We start from the raw sequence: 12,944 nt of genomic DNA, 5'->3' as shown, positions 1-12,944 counted from the left end.
ATTCAGATAAGAAACCTTCAATTGCACAAACTTCAGTAAAATACATAGTAGAAGTAACGTACAAAGAACCAGACAAATGAACAGTGGCATCATAGAATTTTTCCAAAAATGAAGTAAAATGCCTAGCATCATCCTAATCTTTGGTGGTAGGAGGCATATCATTAAGTTCTAAACAAAAATGTGGATTCTCATCTTCTAATCTTTCAAAAGCTTTTTGAAACTTGAGTGTAGTATTTAACATGAGAAAAGTAGAGTTCCACCGTGTTTGAACATCTAAGCACAAAGAACTCTTATGATTAATCCTCTCATTTTCTACACATGACTTGAAACGTTGCTCTCTTTGAGGAGAACTTCTAACATACTTCACAGCATCATGAATTCGAGTTACCGACGCTTTGATTTCATTCAAGCCATCTTTCACAATTAAATTAATGATATGGGCACAACACCTCATGTGAAAAAACTCACCTTTTAAAATAAAGGCATCACTCTTTTTAGAGAAATTTCTCTTCAAATATTCAAGTGCAACATCATTAACACTTGCATTACCAACAATTAGTGTGCACAATTTCTCTATACCCCAATCAATTAAGCATGCCTCTACTGCCCTTCCAATTGTCTCACTTTTGTGGCTAGATATTACACAAAAGCTTAAAGTTCTTTTGTGTAATTTCTAGTCCTTATCGATGAAATGTGCTGTGAGGCACATGTAGGAAACATTTTGTAGGGAAGTCCATGAATCAGTAGTGAGACAAATTCTTTGATTTGATTTCATGAACAAATTCCCCAATTTCTTTTTCTCATTACTAAACAATGTCACACAATCCCTTGCCATTGTAATGCATGAAAGTTTTCTGAAATTAGGTTGCATCACACTACAAAAGTAACGAAAACCTTCACGCTTAACAAACCTAAAAGGTAACTCATCTTTGACTATCATTTGAGTAAGTGCATCTCTGCATGCATCTTGTTTAAATTTCCACAGTCCAAGACTATTTTCAGAACCTTCTTCTTTAATTGACTGAAATGACAAAGTTTTTTGTTTCTTTATCTCATGATTATAAGGACACTTCAAGCATTTGGCAACATGTTTTCTCAAAGTACTAGTCCCATTCTCACTCAACCATGCATATGTGTTATGACAGTAATTACATTTAGCCCCTTTAGGTTTCTTGCACCCTTCCTTATAAATTTTAGTGAAATGAAGCCAAACCTCTGAACCTTTCTTACTCTTTTCTTTAGGATGACGTACCTTTGTCTTAGAGGAAGACATAGAAGCATCAAGTTTATGGTCCACAGGGGTGCTTCTGTTACCAGGATTTGCAATCTCTTCAACACTTGACATCTAACAAGAAACACAAATACACAAATATATCAAATGACAGAATATATAATAATCTCCAAAAAATCCCTAACTCAGCAAAATCCCTAAACTTCAAAAATCTCTAAAAAATCAGAAATTCCTTAGCTTGAAAAATCTCTAAAATAAAAAATCCCTTGATAAAATCATAAACATAAAGTGCATAAAAAAAACCTAAATCATGACAAGTAATCATGTTTGTCACAAATTTTTTGAAAATGTCTTTATTGGCTTTATTGTTTCCCATTGATGCAATCATTGATATATATATATATATTTTGTATCATATGAATCATCTCATCCATACTTTGTTTTGTCTTGTTAGTATTATGATAGGAGTGCTGCTAATAGAAGAGAAGCTGCCAATTAGCAAGTTATGTTTTGAATATTAATTACTAGCGTCAAGTTAGCAAGTTAAGTTGGTTAGATTAGCTAGCAGTCAAGTTATGTTTTGAATATTAATTACTCTGTTTTGGATGTTAGTTACCAATATGGGCAGGAATAGTAGTTAGAAGAGAAGATATTATATAAATAGATATCAGAAAAAGGGTGTGGATTATTTTCTGAAACTTGTATCTTCATTTTTTCTTCATGAATCAAACCTTCCAGCTGAAGGCATTGCTCTGCTGATTTTCTTCTCAGATTGCTTCATTTCCTTTCAATTTCTTTTGTAAATCTGTGTGTTACATTACAACAGGGGATAATTGGAACTACTTTTAGCAGCATCATACTATAATCAAAATTCACACCAGTTACAACTATTTTTTTTAGAGGTCTAAAACCCAACTATCTTGTTCTTATTACAAAGTGTAATATTACTATTATTACATGGATTAAATACACTGTTGATCCCCTCTTTCAAAACAATTAAATTAAAAATCTAAATCAGAATGGAAAAGCCTAACACAAAAATGAAAAAATTACTCACTGATCTCGTAGAATAAGACGAGGTAAGGCTGCAATTATGCAAAAGTGAATAGCCGATGGTATTAGAAAGCTGTTGGTGGCAAGATCATATACTAAAAGAGATAGTTGGCCAAATTTGGAGGTCCTAACATTAACAACGGTGGAAGGTAGTGTTGCGATGAGATTAAGAGAGATAGAGATGGTTGATGGCATGACTGGTATGTAGTATTTAAATAAGAGGAGAGTGTGAGAGAAACAAAGAGACGAAGATGGAATCGAGGAGACGAATTTGAAGGCCAAGAAACGGTCGAGACCTTTCGAGTTCTCTCTCAAGAATGGCGTGAGTGAGGTGAATTTATGAACTGATGTTTATTAAATATCATACATATATATATAACTAAATATATTTTAAAATTCAGTTCGGTTCAAACCGTGGTTTTTTCATAAAATCCATTAACCGAACCGTTTTTACGGTTCTCAATATTTTTTAAACCGAAATCGAACCAGTTTTTAACAGAACCGAACCAAACCGTACGATTCGGTCTGGTTTGGTCTGGATTATCAGTTTAAATGGATTTTTGAACAGCCCTACCCAGAATTATGGCTTACATTATACCAAATATCCAGCAATACTCAAGGGGTACAATGATGTAAATTGGATATCGGCTACTAAAGACTCAAAATCCACTAGTGGATATGTCTTTGCCCTAGGAGGTGCTGCAGTCTCTTGGAAACCCCTTAAGCAGACATGCATAGCAAGGTTAACAATGGAATCTGAGTTTATCACATTAGATAAAATAAGAGAATAAGAAAAATGGCTTCGTAATTTCTTAGAAGATATTCCAATGTGGCCTAAGCCTGTGTTTGCTATATGCATTCACTGTGATAGTGAAGCAGCAATAGGACGGGCACAGAATCATATGTATAATGGTAAGTCTCGACACATTCGTTGAAGATATAATACCGTTCGACATTTGTTCTCACATGGAATAATTTCCATAGAATATGTAAAGTTAAAAGAGAATATTGCAGATCCATTAACTAAAGGGTTAGCTAGAGAACAAGTGTACCATTTATCAAGGGAAATAGAATTAATGCCTATTTTGTAAAAGTCGCTATAATGGCAACCCAACCTAATTGATTGGAGATCCCAAGATCTAGGTCCAAAAGGACAACCGAATTATGAATGACTTCATGTATCACTAAGGAGGTTTACTCTTACCCATTTCTATGATAAAAAGAGTGATACCTGTAGTATTAGTAGAATAAGCTTTGTTTTAATGATTCTTATAACTTGGACATCCAAATGGGGTATAACAGGATACTCTTAATAAGAAGTCACCTATATGAGTGTGAACTAGGCCGGTTCTGTGAGAATTAAGAAGGCTAAATTCTCTAACGCACTCATGAATTACTAGGTGTTGTTCAGGGCCAAAATGAACACAACCGTGAGAACCAAACTATGTCTGCGGATACACAATATGTAGTCTATTGTCTTGACTTACACAAACAACTGAATAGTTCAAGGCATTGCGTCCACTGGTTAGCCAATAAGTCTGATAGGCTTTCATTAGGAGAGGTTCAAAGCCAAAAGCTACCTATCTCGATGTGGTGTATCTTCTTTATGTACTCTTTTTTTGTCTGCATTTTATTGCATGCCCGTTATCGTGAGTTCCATTCATGTGGGGAATTGTTAGAAAATGGCTTTGTAATATCTTATTTTTTGCTAACTTTGAGCATTAATTAAGGTAGGACCCAAGTGTTATTTTTAACGTTTTTAATTGGGTTCATGTTTAATGCCACGTAGTGAATAGTTGATTGCTCAAAACCATTTCTAGATGAATGAGAATTCAACGCACATTTTTAGGTTCGTGGAAATGGCTTTGGGTGGGTTTCCTACATATTTGTGAAATGTGTTTGTCCCACATAGGACAGGCATAAGGATTTATATGAGCATATATACTCTAGCTTGCTTGTTACGACCCAAACCCGCCCCTATAGGTTTAGTATCGTAACCGGCCAGTAATCTTTGGATTACCAAAGGTCTCTGAACAGAATAGCGTATAATCAAGGGGCTACGGAAGCAAATATACAAAATACAATGTCCACTGAGTTGTGCAGACATACATGGGACAAAATAATTTAAATTTTATAAGCATACTCATGACATCACATAGGTACAGTAATTATATGTCACCCCATGTATAGATAACCAAAAACAAACTATTCATTAAACAAAAGAAAACAAAGTATTAAATGTTCAAAAAGACATAGCCACATGACTTGACTTGGTTCGGAACCTCCTTGAGAGGAGCAAGTTATAGCGATCCCGGTTGTCCCTTTGCTGTTCTGTTGTATTCCGGACTCGGTTCCGTGAAGTTGGTAGTAGTATCTATCTTGTTGCCGTCCTTTAATTCCACTTGATTGAGTTTTAGGATGTTTTGAGCAGGGTTGTTACAGGTTGGTTAGGCCTTGGTTTCAATTCCTTGTTGTCCAGTTTTTAGGCGATCCGCTCGAGCGGGTCTTCTTGCGCTCGAGCGGGGATTGTACACCTCCATTATCTCGTGTTCCTGCAAAACTTCTGCAGATGTGATTTTTACGCTCGAGCGGGTTTGTTTATGCTCGAGCGGTAGCGCTCGAGCGGGTTTGTTGGCGCTCGAGCGGGTAGTACTTTCTGGGTATAAGTTCTAGAAAGGGGAAATCTACGCTCGAGCGGACTGGTTTTCGCACTCGAGCGGACGTGCTTTATTCTTGTGTCTTGGCGCTCGAGCGGGCCTTATTGCGCTCGAGCGTGTCCAGATTTTTGTTCTTGGCGCTCGAGCGTTGTGTTCTCCGCTCGAGCGGGTCATGCGTATATGAGTTATCCGCTGGGTGATTTTAAATCACTTTTTACTTTCCTTTCTCTCTCCTACTTTTTCTAAAACCCATTTTGAGAGCTCCTCTCTCTAAAACCTTGACTTCTCTCTAGGTATTGATCTAGTATGAGTGATTTCCTCACCTTTGGCCTTTACAAAAAAGTTGTTGATCGTCGAGGGCTATCTTTTGATCCGAGAAATTTGTGGGTTAGAGCATTTTCGTCTTCTTCACCTTCTTGGTTGGGAGTCATCTTTTGAAGTAGGGATATCCTACTCCTCTCTATGAGTTTTGTCTTTAATTTTTGGCATTTCGATATGTTGGGGGTGGATGGGTAATTTTGAGAGAGTTTGGGGCCTTTGTGTAATTTTACAAAAGTTGGGGTTTTAAATATATAAAACCTAAATGCATGTTTGGCATGAAGGAATGAAATAAATGTTGAAACATTGACGGAAATGAAACCGTGAAGGGTTGAAATGTTAATTATGGAAAATGCCCTAATTACATTGATTGATTAATTTGTATAATTAATTGTTAGAAATGAGGGATTAAATTGAGAATGTGGAAATTGGAAAGGGAAGGGATTAAAAGGTGCAGTTGGATCATTTATCGCTCACCTAATTGAAATGTTGATTTAATATCCATGTTTGTGTATTTATTTTCTGTTTAGAAATAACTGCTTTGGGCTATCGGTGGAGGATAGTCTTGATTGTTGTAGACGATGCATGATGAATAGGCAAACCAAAACTAATCGATTGAATGTGTCATAGAGTATGACGGTGGATAGAATACATTAATTCTATGTATTGATTGATTGTGTATAGAACCTTTGTGTTTATATGCATTGTGTGTAGAGGAGGAGATGGGGGATGTACTCCGCGGTTTAGGGGAAGATGGGGGATGAACCTCTAAACCGGATAGTGTTGGGAGGAGATGGGGGATGAACTCCGTAGATACAGCTCATATGCTTGTCTAGAGAAGTGAAGATACAGCTCATAGGCTTATCTTTGAGAAGTGTAGATACAGCTCATATGCTTGTCTAGTGAAGTGTGGATACAGCTAATATGCTTATCTGTTGATGCGTAATATGTTTATCTGTTGATGTGTTGATATAGCTAATATCCTTATTTATTAAATAAAGGTGGAGAATGAAAAGTGACGTAGACTCGTATGTTATGAAATTGTGACGTGATATATGTGGATATATCAGTGTTGGCCATCTATCAATTGCTAATCTTTTAGTCATTGTTCATAGTTGGTTTAGTATATCTCTGCTGGGCTGTGGCTCACCCTATATGGGAACATCATTTTCAGGTACAGGTAGCATGCCACCTCCAAGGACATAGCTTGGGAGGCTAGAGGCGGACACACTTTTGTTGTCTTATTTCTTTTGATGTATTACATGTAAATTCAAGCCAATGGCTTAATATGTAATTGAGTTAGTACTCTCTTTTGTAACCAAGTGTTAACTTGGAAAGCTGGAAGCCCGTAGGGCATTTGCTTTTGTTGTTAACATGTAATACTTTTGTAATGAAGTACTCTGATGAATTGAAGAATGTGGATCTTTTGTATATAAATGTATGTCTATATTGATGGGTTTAATGCTATTTATTTGAGGGCGTTACAAGGGGTGACTGACAAAACGGAATCTCAGGCCATCAACCCCTGGCCCTGATCACGTGCCTGGTCACCCACATACATAATATAAATAGTGAGCGGAAGCCCAGTGAATGATAACAAAGTAAAGGATTTCCATGAATGATGTCCCATATCAACTCTAGAAAATAGATTCATATTTATTTCAAAAACAAAAATAGATCAATATTCATAATCTTGTCCAAATCATATACAGAAATTAGAGTTCATGTTAAATCATATGTGGTACATCCATTAGCGCTAACAGAACAGATACATAACATATGCAGAACATATGGTGGTTATGAATAACTAGTTCCATAAAGGAACCTCCGGATCGGGGGTAACAGAGAATAAACATGTTGAGCCCCATGATGGAGCCTTCGGTACGGGTAACAGATTACAGAAATATTAAGTTCCATATTGGAACCTTCGATACCGGGTAACAGCTAACAAATATCACATGATGCTAAGGATGCCACGAATACATATCATTCATTATACAGAACATAACATTTCAGAAAACATATCTTATTTCATCATATAGGAAATAAATAAAGTTGAATATAGCTTTACTAAGTTATTACTCACAGTTGGTTTCAGGTGCAAACAGACAGAGCAGACTAATCAAACGGTTTACGGCACGTGACCTATATCAACACATAACAAATACACATTTGTAACATACGTTGGAATATATCTAACTCATCACGTTCCGTTCTTAGTTAGTGTGTTTCTACATTTTACCCTCATTATTATGTCTTAATTTTAGCTTAGGAATGCCTAGGATGCAATAAGGATGCCAAAATGTACTTGAACACATTTAACAAAACTTGCTGAAAACAAGGGTCCTGCTTGAGTGCAACTTCCCCCGCTCGAGTAGACATGCAATGTGTGAAGGGACGCTCGAGCGCAACTTCCTACGCTCGAGCACTCTGCAAATTTTGAAAAAGTACTAGTTATGCAATTTTCACGCTCGATGGTCGCTCAAGCGTGAGACTCATGTCCCTGCTCGAGCGCAGCTTTTGATGCTTGAGTGGTCTGCAAAAACATAAAACTTCTAGGAGCATGTATTTCGTGCAAAAACAAAGGTGGCTGCTTGAGCACAGAATCTCACGCTCGAGCAGAAACGCAGAATCTGAAATTTTCAGATTGCACTCTCAAGCTCCAAACTCAAATTCCACACCTTAAAACTCATCTTCTTGGGCCAAAATTCTGGAAAATATATGAGAACTTGTAAAACATCATGGTTGAAGTTCATTTCATGAAATCAAGGCCCAAAAATAAGTCAATTGTGCAAAAATTCAACTTGAAATGTAAAAACATGCTATAAATACGACCTGTATGTATTCATTTGACCTCATAGCTTCCAAAACATGATCAAATATGGTCCAATGGTAAGAAATGCTATGTATTCTTCAAACCATGCTAGGATTATAATATGCATGAGAGGAAATCTTTGAAAACAACTTCAATTTGCTATGAAAAGAGCATGCATGCATGATATGGTCTTCCTACCAATTCATTAGCTCAAGATTTGATTAATTCAACTAAATTCTCTTGAATTCTTGTAAGAAATGAAAGCTTAGGGAATGCAAGTCTTACCTAAAATCCTCAATTCTTTGAATCCTAAGTGAATCTTGGTGAATCCTAGCTCAATCCTTCAATTGCCCTTTAATTGCCTAGCAATTATTCCTTTTTTTCTTCTTAAAATCAATTCTCCCCTTTAATTTCCTCTTATTCTCACGTTTGCGTGTGCATAGGCTCAAGAATGTGTTGAAATGTAATCAACAAGGATGAGTGGAATTATAAAAATGTGCCTTATATAGGCTTGGATTGAGTAATTCATTAATTAGGCTTAATTAGGCATTAACTTTCCTAATTTAATTATTCCGAATCGAATTTTAATTAAACCTACCATAAAATTTTAAAAATTCTAATTAACACATAAATCAAGTCAATTTCTGAATCGGATGCTGATAAGGCATTCAATTCACAAATCAAAACAGAAACATGAACATATTTTCTTACGTTAAACAGATATAAACACAAATAATGCAACACACATGTAACTAATTTAGAATTTGATCTTAATAACTTATTAGACATATGAGATCATGGATTAACATTAATCATGGGTTGGGATTGTTACATTGCTATACTTGGGATGGGCTCTAAGGGCACCCCAAGTTTTGTAAAGAGGGGAATTATGGACAAAGTGGGCTTGGCCCAAAAACCACCACACATGTGCACGCCGCCGTCCGGTTAGGCGTGGGTGGGAGGTGTGGGTTGTGGGTCGAGTCCTAACCTTAATTTTTTGGACAAAATTTGTTTGAATTTTTTTAAAAATTCTTGCGGGAAATTTTTTTCCTTACGGAAATAATTCAAACTTTGCCCCAAAATTTCAAATTTGATTCTTCAAATTTCGAATTCCCAGTTGCCTTCTTTCCGAACCGGTGCTGTTCCGATTGCGTCTTTCCAGCCATGTCCGAACAGCCACTAAATCCAACCCGAACAGATGCATGGTTGACTATAAATAGTCTGTCATTCCAGCAATTCATTTCATCGAATTTTCCAAACGTCTCTTTCTTTTCTTCTTCTGTTCGTCCTCCTGTACTCCTGTATTTATTTACCATTTAGGTTCTAGAAAAAGAAAGACAGAGTTACAACATTATTTGGTTCGCCAGACTTTATTTTGTAGTGCTGCAAATCAAGTAGTAGTTGTTGCATCCTGGGAAGTAGACGCCAGTAATTTTCGAAGCAGTAGAGCAACGGCGAAATCTATTTTAAGGAGATTGTGTCCAACACAAGCCTTGATTTAAAATTTCTGTAAGTAATTAATTCAAAATTTAATTTATTTAATTATTTCCTGGATTATTTATTTTTATTTTGTTGTTTTTTTTTTGTATACATTTCATTTACACAAATAACCACTGGGAATACCAAAAATTCCAAACTCCTACCCTTAAATCAATATTATGAACCGTGCATATCTTTTTTCTAAGAGAAAGATCAGTAGACTTAGGTCTCGTTTGAGAACAAATTATTTTAGTGATTTTTTATTTTTTTGACCAAAATATGAGGTAAAAAAATTAGTATGTTTGGGATGATTTTTTAATTTTTTACGAAAAAATTTGTAAAAATATAGAAAAAATGAAATTTTTAACTTTTTTGCATAATTTATTAGATTTTTATTTTTTAATAACTTTTTACTTTGAACTAAAATGTAATATTATCAAACGTGACCTTAGTATGGATTTGATTTCGATATCCTAGAATTAGACTCCCAATTTGAAGCTAGAGTGATAATAGAGAGAGACTTGGGCTATCAACATGGTCACAAAAAGTATTTGAGTTATATGCATACCTATATAAGGAGAGAAACAATGTTTTAGAGAGATAAAGCGTTGGTGTGAGATTGGAGGTGGGCTGACAACCTTTTGTAATAAAAGACTTTTGTTTCCTTTTGCAAAATCAAATTGATGAAAAAGGCTTATGGATTTAAATGAAGTTAGTTAGATACTGCGGTTGCGATGAAGTTAGAGATATCAATAGTTATCTCAAAAGTGAAAGGCAAGTGTCACAATTATATCTCCGTGTAATAATTTTAAATTAATGGTATAAATATTAATAATAAAATTTATAATTTTTTTCACTATTTTATAATATTTTTGTTAAAATGGCATGTAACTTTCCCTTATTAATAAGGCAAGAGGAAGCAAAATGGAGTCACCAATTTTCGATCTTTGAGTCATGGTACTCTTAATAGTATAAAAGAGATATCTTGAATAATCAAGCAAATCACCACCGGAGGTGGTGGGCTGGTGGTGGATTATGCATGTGCTTTTCATAGGATTGTATAAAGGTAGACTCTTATGAGGTGTAATCTATCTTTAGATTTATAAGTTATACTCTGATCGACGCCCTACCTCCAGCTATGAGAGTAGTTGAGATCTATTGTGTGCGTTGATGATAAGTTCCTTCCTCTGAATTGAGTTAAATCTGGCCAACAACTGATTATTTTAAAACTAAAACTCACAGATATTATAATGTCTCACGAAATATCCTTTTTTTCTCGTTAAAATAAATAAATTAATCAATCAATCAATCAAATCAAGGCAAGCTCCATTTCTTAAAGAAAAAATGACAATATTAAAATGTTTTAAAATCATACTAAAAACTAGTTAGGAAAAAAAAAAAAACTCAAGATTTGACTATGATAGCAAATAAAATCTTAAATTTATATTTGTTTCAATTTAAATGCACAAATTTTATAATGATATCCATTGTAACAATCCGTTTATATTCATCAGATATAACGAATGAATAAGAACAATTTACACAATTTAATTATTTTTCTTCCGGTTAACCGCCATCTTCTAGCTTTATCGTTGTTTATTACTAGCTCTCCTCTTCTCTAACTCACTGTTGCCGCTGTATCCCTTTCTCTGCTGTCCATCACTACTCTCTCATTACTAGCTCACTACCACCCCTTAATTCCTTTCCTAATCCATAATTATTGTTACTGTCCAACACCATTAATAATAAGTGGTTAAATTGTCTAAATTATCCTTATTTTCATTAGATATAACGAATAGATGGGTAAAATTAGTACTATTTTAAAAGTCGAGAGCTTAAACTAAAACAATTAAAAATATTAGATAACGTTTGGTAACATTTATGTTTTTTATTTATGTTTACAAAAATTTTATAAATTAGTTTTTGTTATTATTTTTAGAAAAATTTAAATTGCAAACGCTTTTAGTTTGAACAAAATATTTGAAAAATTTTAAAAACATAAACTAAAAAATATGTTTGTTCGAGCTTAAAATATTTATATTTATATTTATTTTTTATTGTTTATGATAATGAGATCATACACATTATAATTGAAAAAAAATTATTTGAAAATAAAATTAATTGAAAAAAAATTATTTGACAAAAAAATTGTTAGTCAAATTTAAAATTTTTGTTTAAAAATTTATGTTAGTCAAATTTTATAAATTGACACGATCATTTATAAATTAAAAAAATTATCAAACAAGTTTTTATGACAATTTTTAAAATTTTTGTAAATATAAACTAAAAACTGAAAACGAAATGATTCTCAAGCAGACCCTTAATGTTTGACTTATTATGGAGTCAAACTTGAATTTTTTTATTCATAATTTCTCATAATATCAAAAATAGGTCAAGTTTAGTTTTATTTTTTGAAATTATTTTTATTTTTTAAAAAAATATAAATTAATTTGATAAAAATATATATCAAATAGATGTTTTTGAATTTTTAAAAATTATTCCTAAAAGTGTATAAAAGCTTACAAAAATTATTATTTTAAAACATAATCTAAAGAACTAATGAAATATAGTTTTTAAAATTGAGTAATGTTACACAAATAAAAAATTTATACATAATGACATGACTAATTGAAGATGAATTTATTTACAATAATGATATAATCACATTATTATTATAAAATTTTTTGAATGAATTTTATATATGTTTAAAATTTTTATATATTTTTGTAAACTTTTATACACTTTTTTTTGTTTAATAATTTTCCTTTTTAAAAATTTTATGTAGTGCACGTGCATGCCATAATGTCATTCACATTACCTTGGCAATAACGATTTCTGCCGTGGCATTAGCCATCTCCCAAACATAAAAGAACATTAAAAAAATAAAAAAAAAACCCTCCCGAAGCCCGCATCAAAACTAGGGTTTTCTGATAAATTCCGTACTCCCCTTCTCATCTTCACTGGTCAAAACTAGGGTTTTTCGATCATCAAAACTAGGGTTTTATTTTTTTCCTCAAACGATGACAGGAAAAGCAAAGCCAAAGAAGCACACAGCGAAGGAAATCGCGGCGAAGGTGGACGCAGCGACGACGAACAGAGGCGGCGGAAAGGCAGGTCAGGCGGACAGGTCGGGCATCGAGAAGGGGGGACACGCGAAGCTGGAGTGTCCGCACTGCAAGATCACAGCACCAGACATCAAAACGATGCAGATTCATCACGATGCTAAGCACCCAAAGATCCCATTCGATGAGACCAAGCTCAACAATCTTCATGCTGTCTATGTCGCCGAGCCCTCCAAGCCTCGCCCCGGCGTTCGCGGCAGCTTGAAGAAGTGAACAAACTTTTCTGCCCCCACTTTGTTGGTCCAAAAAAATATCATCAAAACAATAAC

General features: G+C 34.3%; 1 protein-coding gene across 1 annotated transcript; it reads left to right on the top strand.

Moving 5' to 3' along the window:
- Positions 1-12,573: 12,573 nt before the first annotated feature.
- LOC114293721 (protein METHYLENE BLUE SENSITIVITY 1) lies at positions 12,574-12,888 on the top strand. Its single transcript, XM_028237845.2, has one exon. It carries the CDS (start codon positions 12,574-12,576, stop codon positions 12,886-12,888), a length of 315 nt encoding a protein of 104 aa, XP_028093646.1.
- The last annotated feature ends 56 nt before the right edge of the window (positions 12,889-12,944 follow it).

This window comes from Camellia sinensis, chromosome 8, assembly GCF_055761805.1.
Source record: "Camellia sinensis isolate YWXY chromosome 8, ASM5576180v1, whole genome shotgun sequence".
Classification (NCBI taxonomy): Eukaryota; Viridiplantae; Streptophyta; class Magnoliopsida; order Ericales; family Theaceae; genus Camellia; species Camellia sinensis.
Note: the sequence above shows the minus strand (reverse complement) of the source record. Positions and strands in the feature narration are given on the sequence as shown.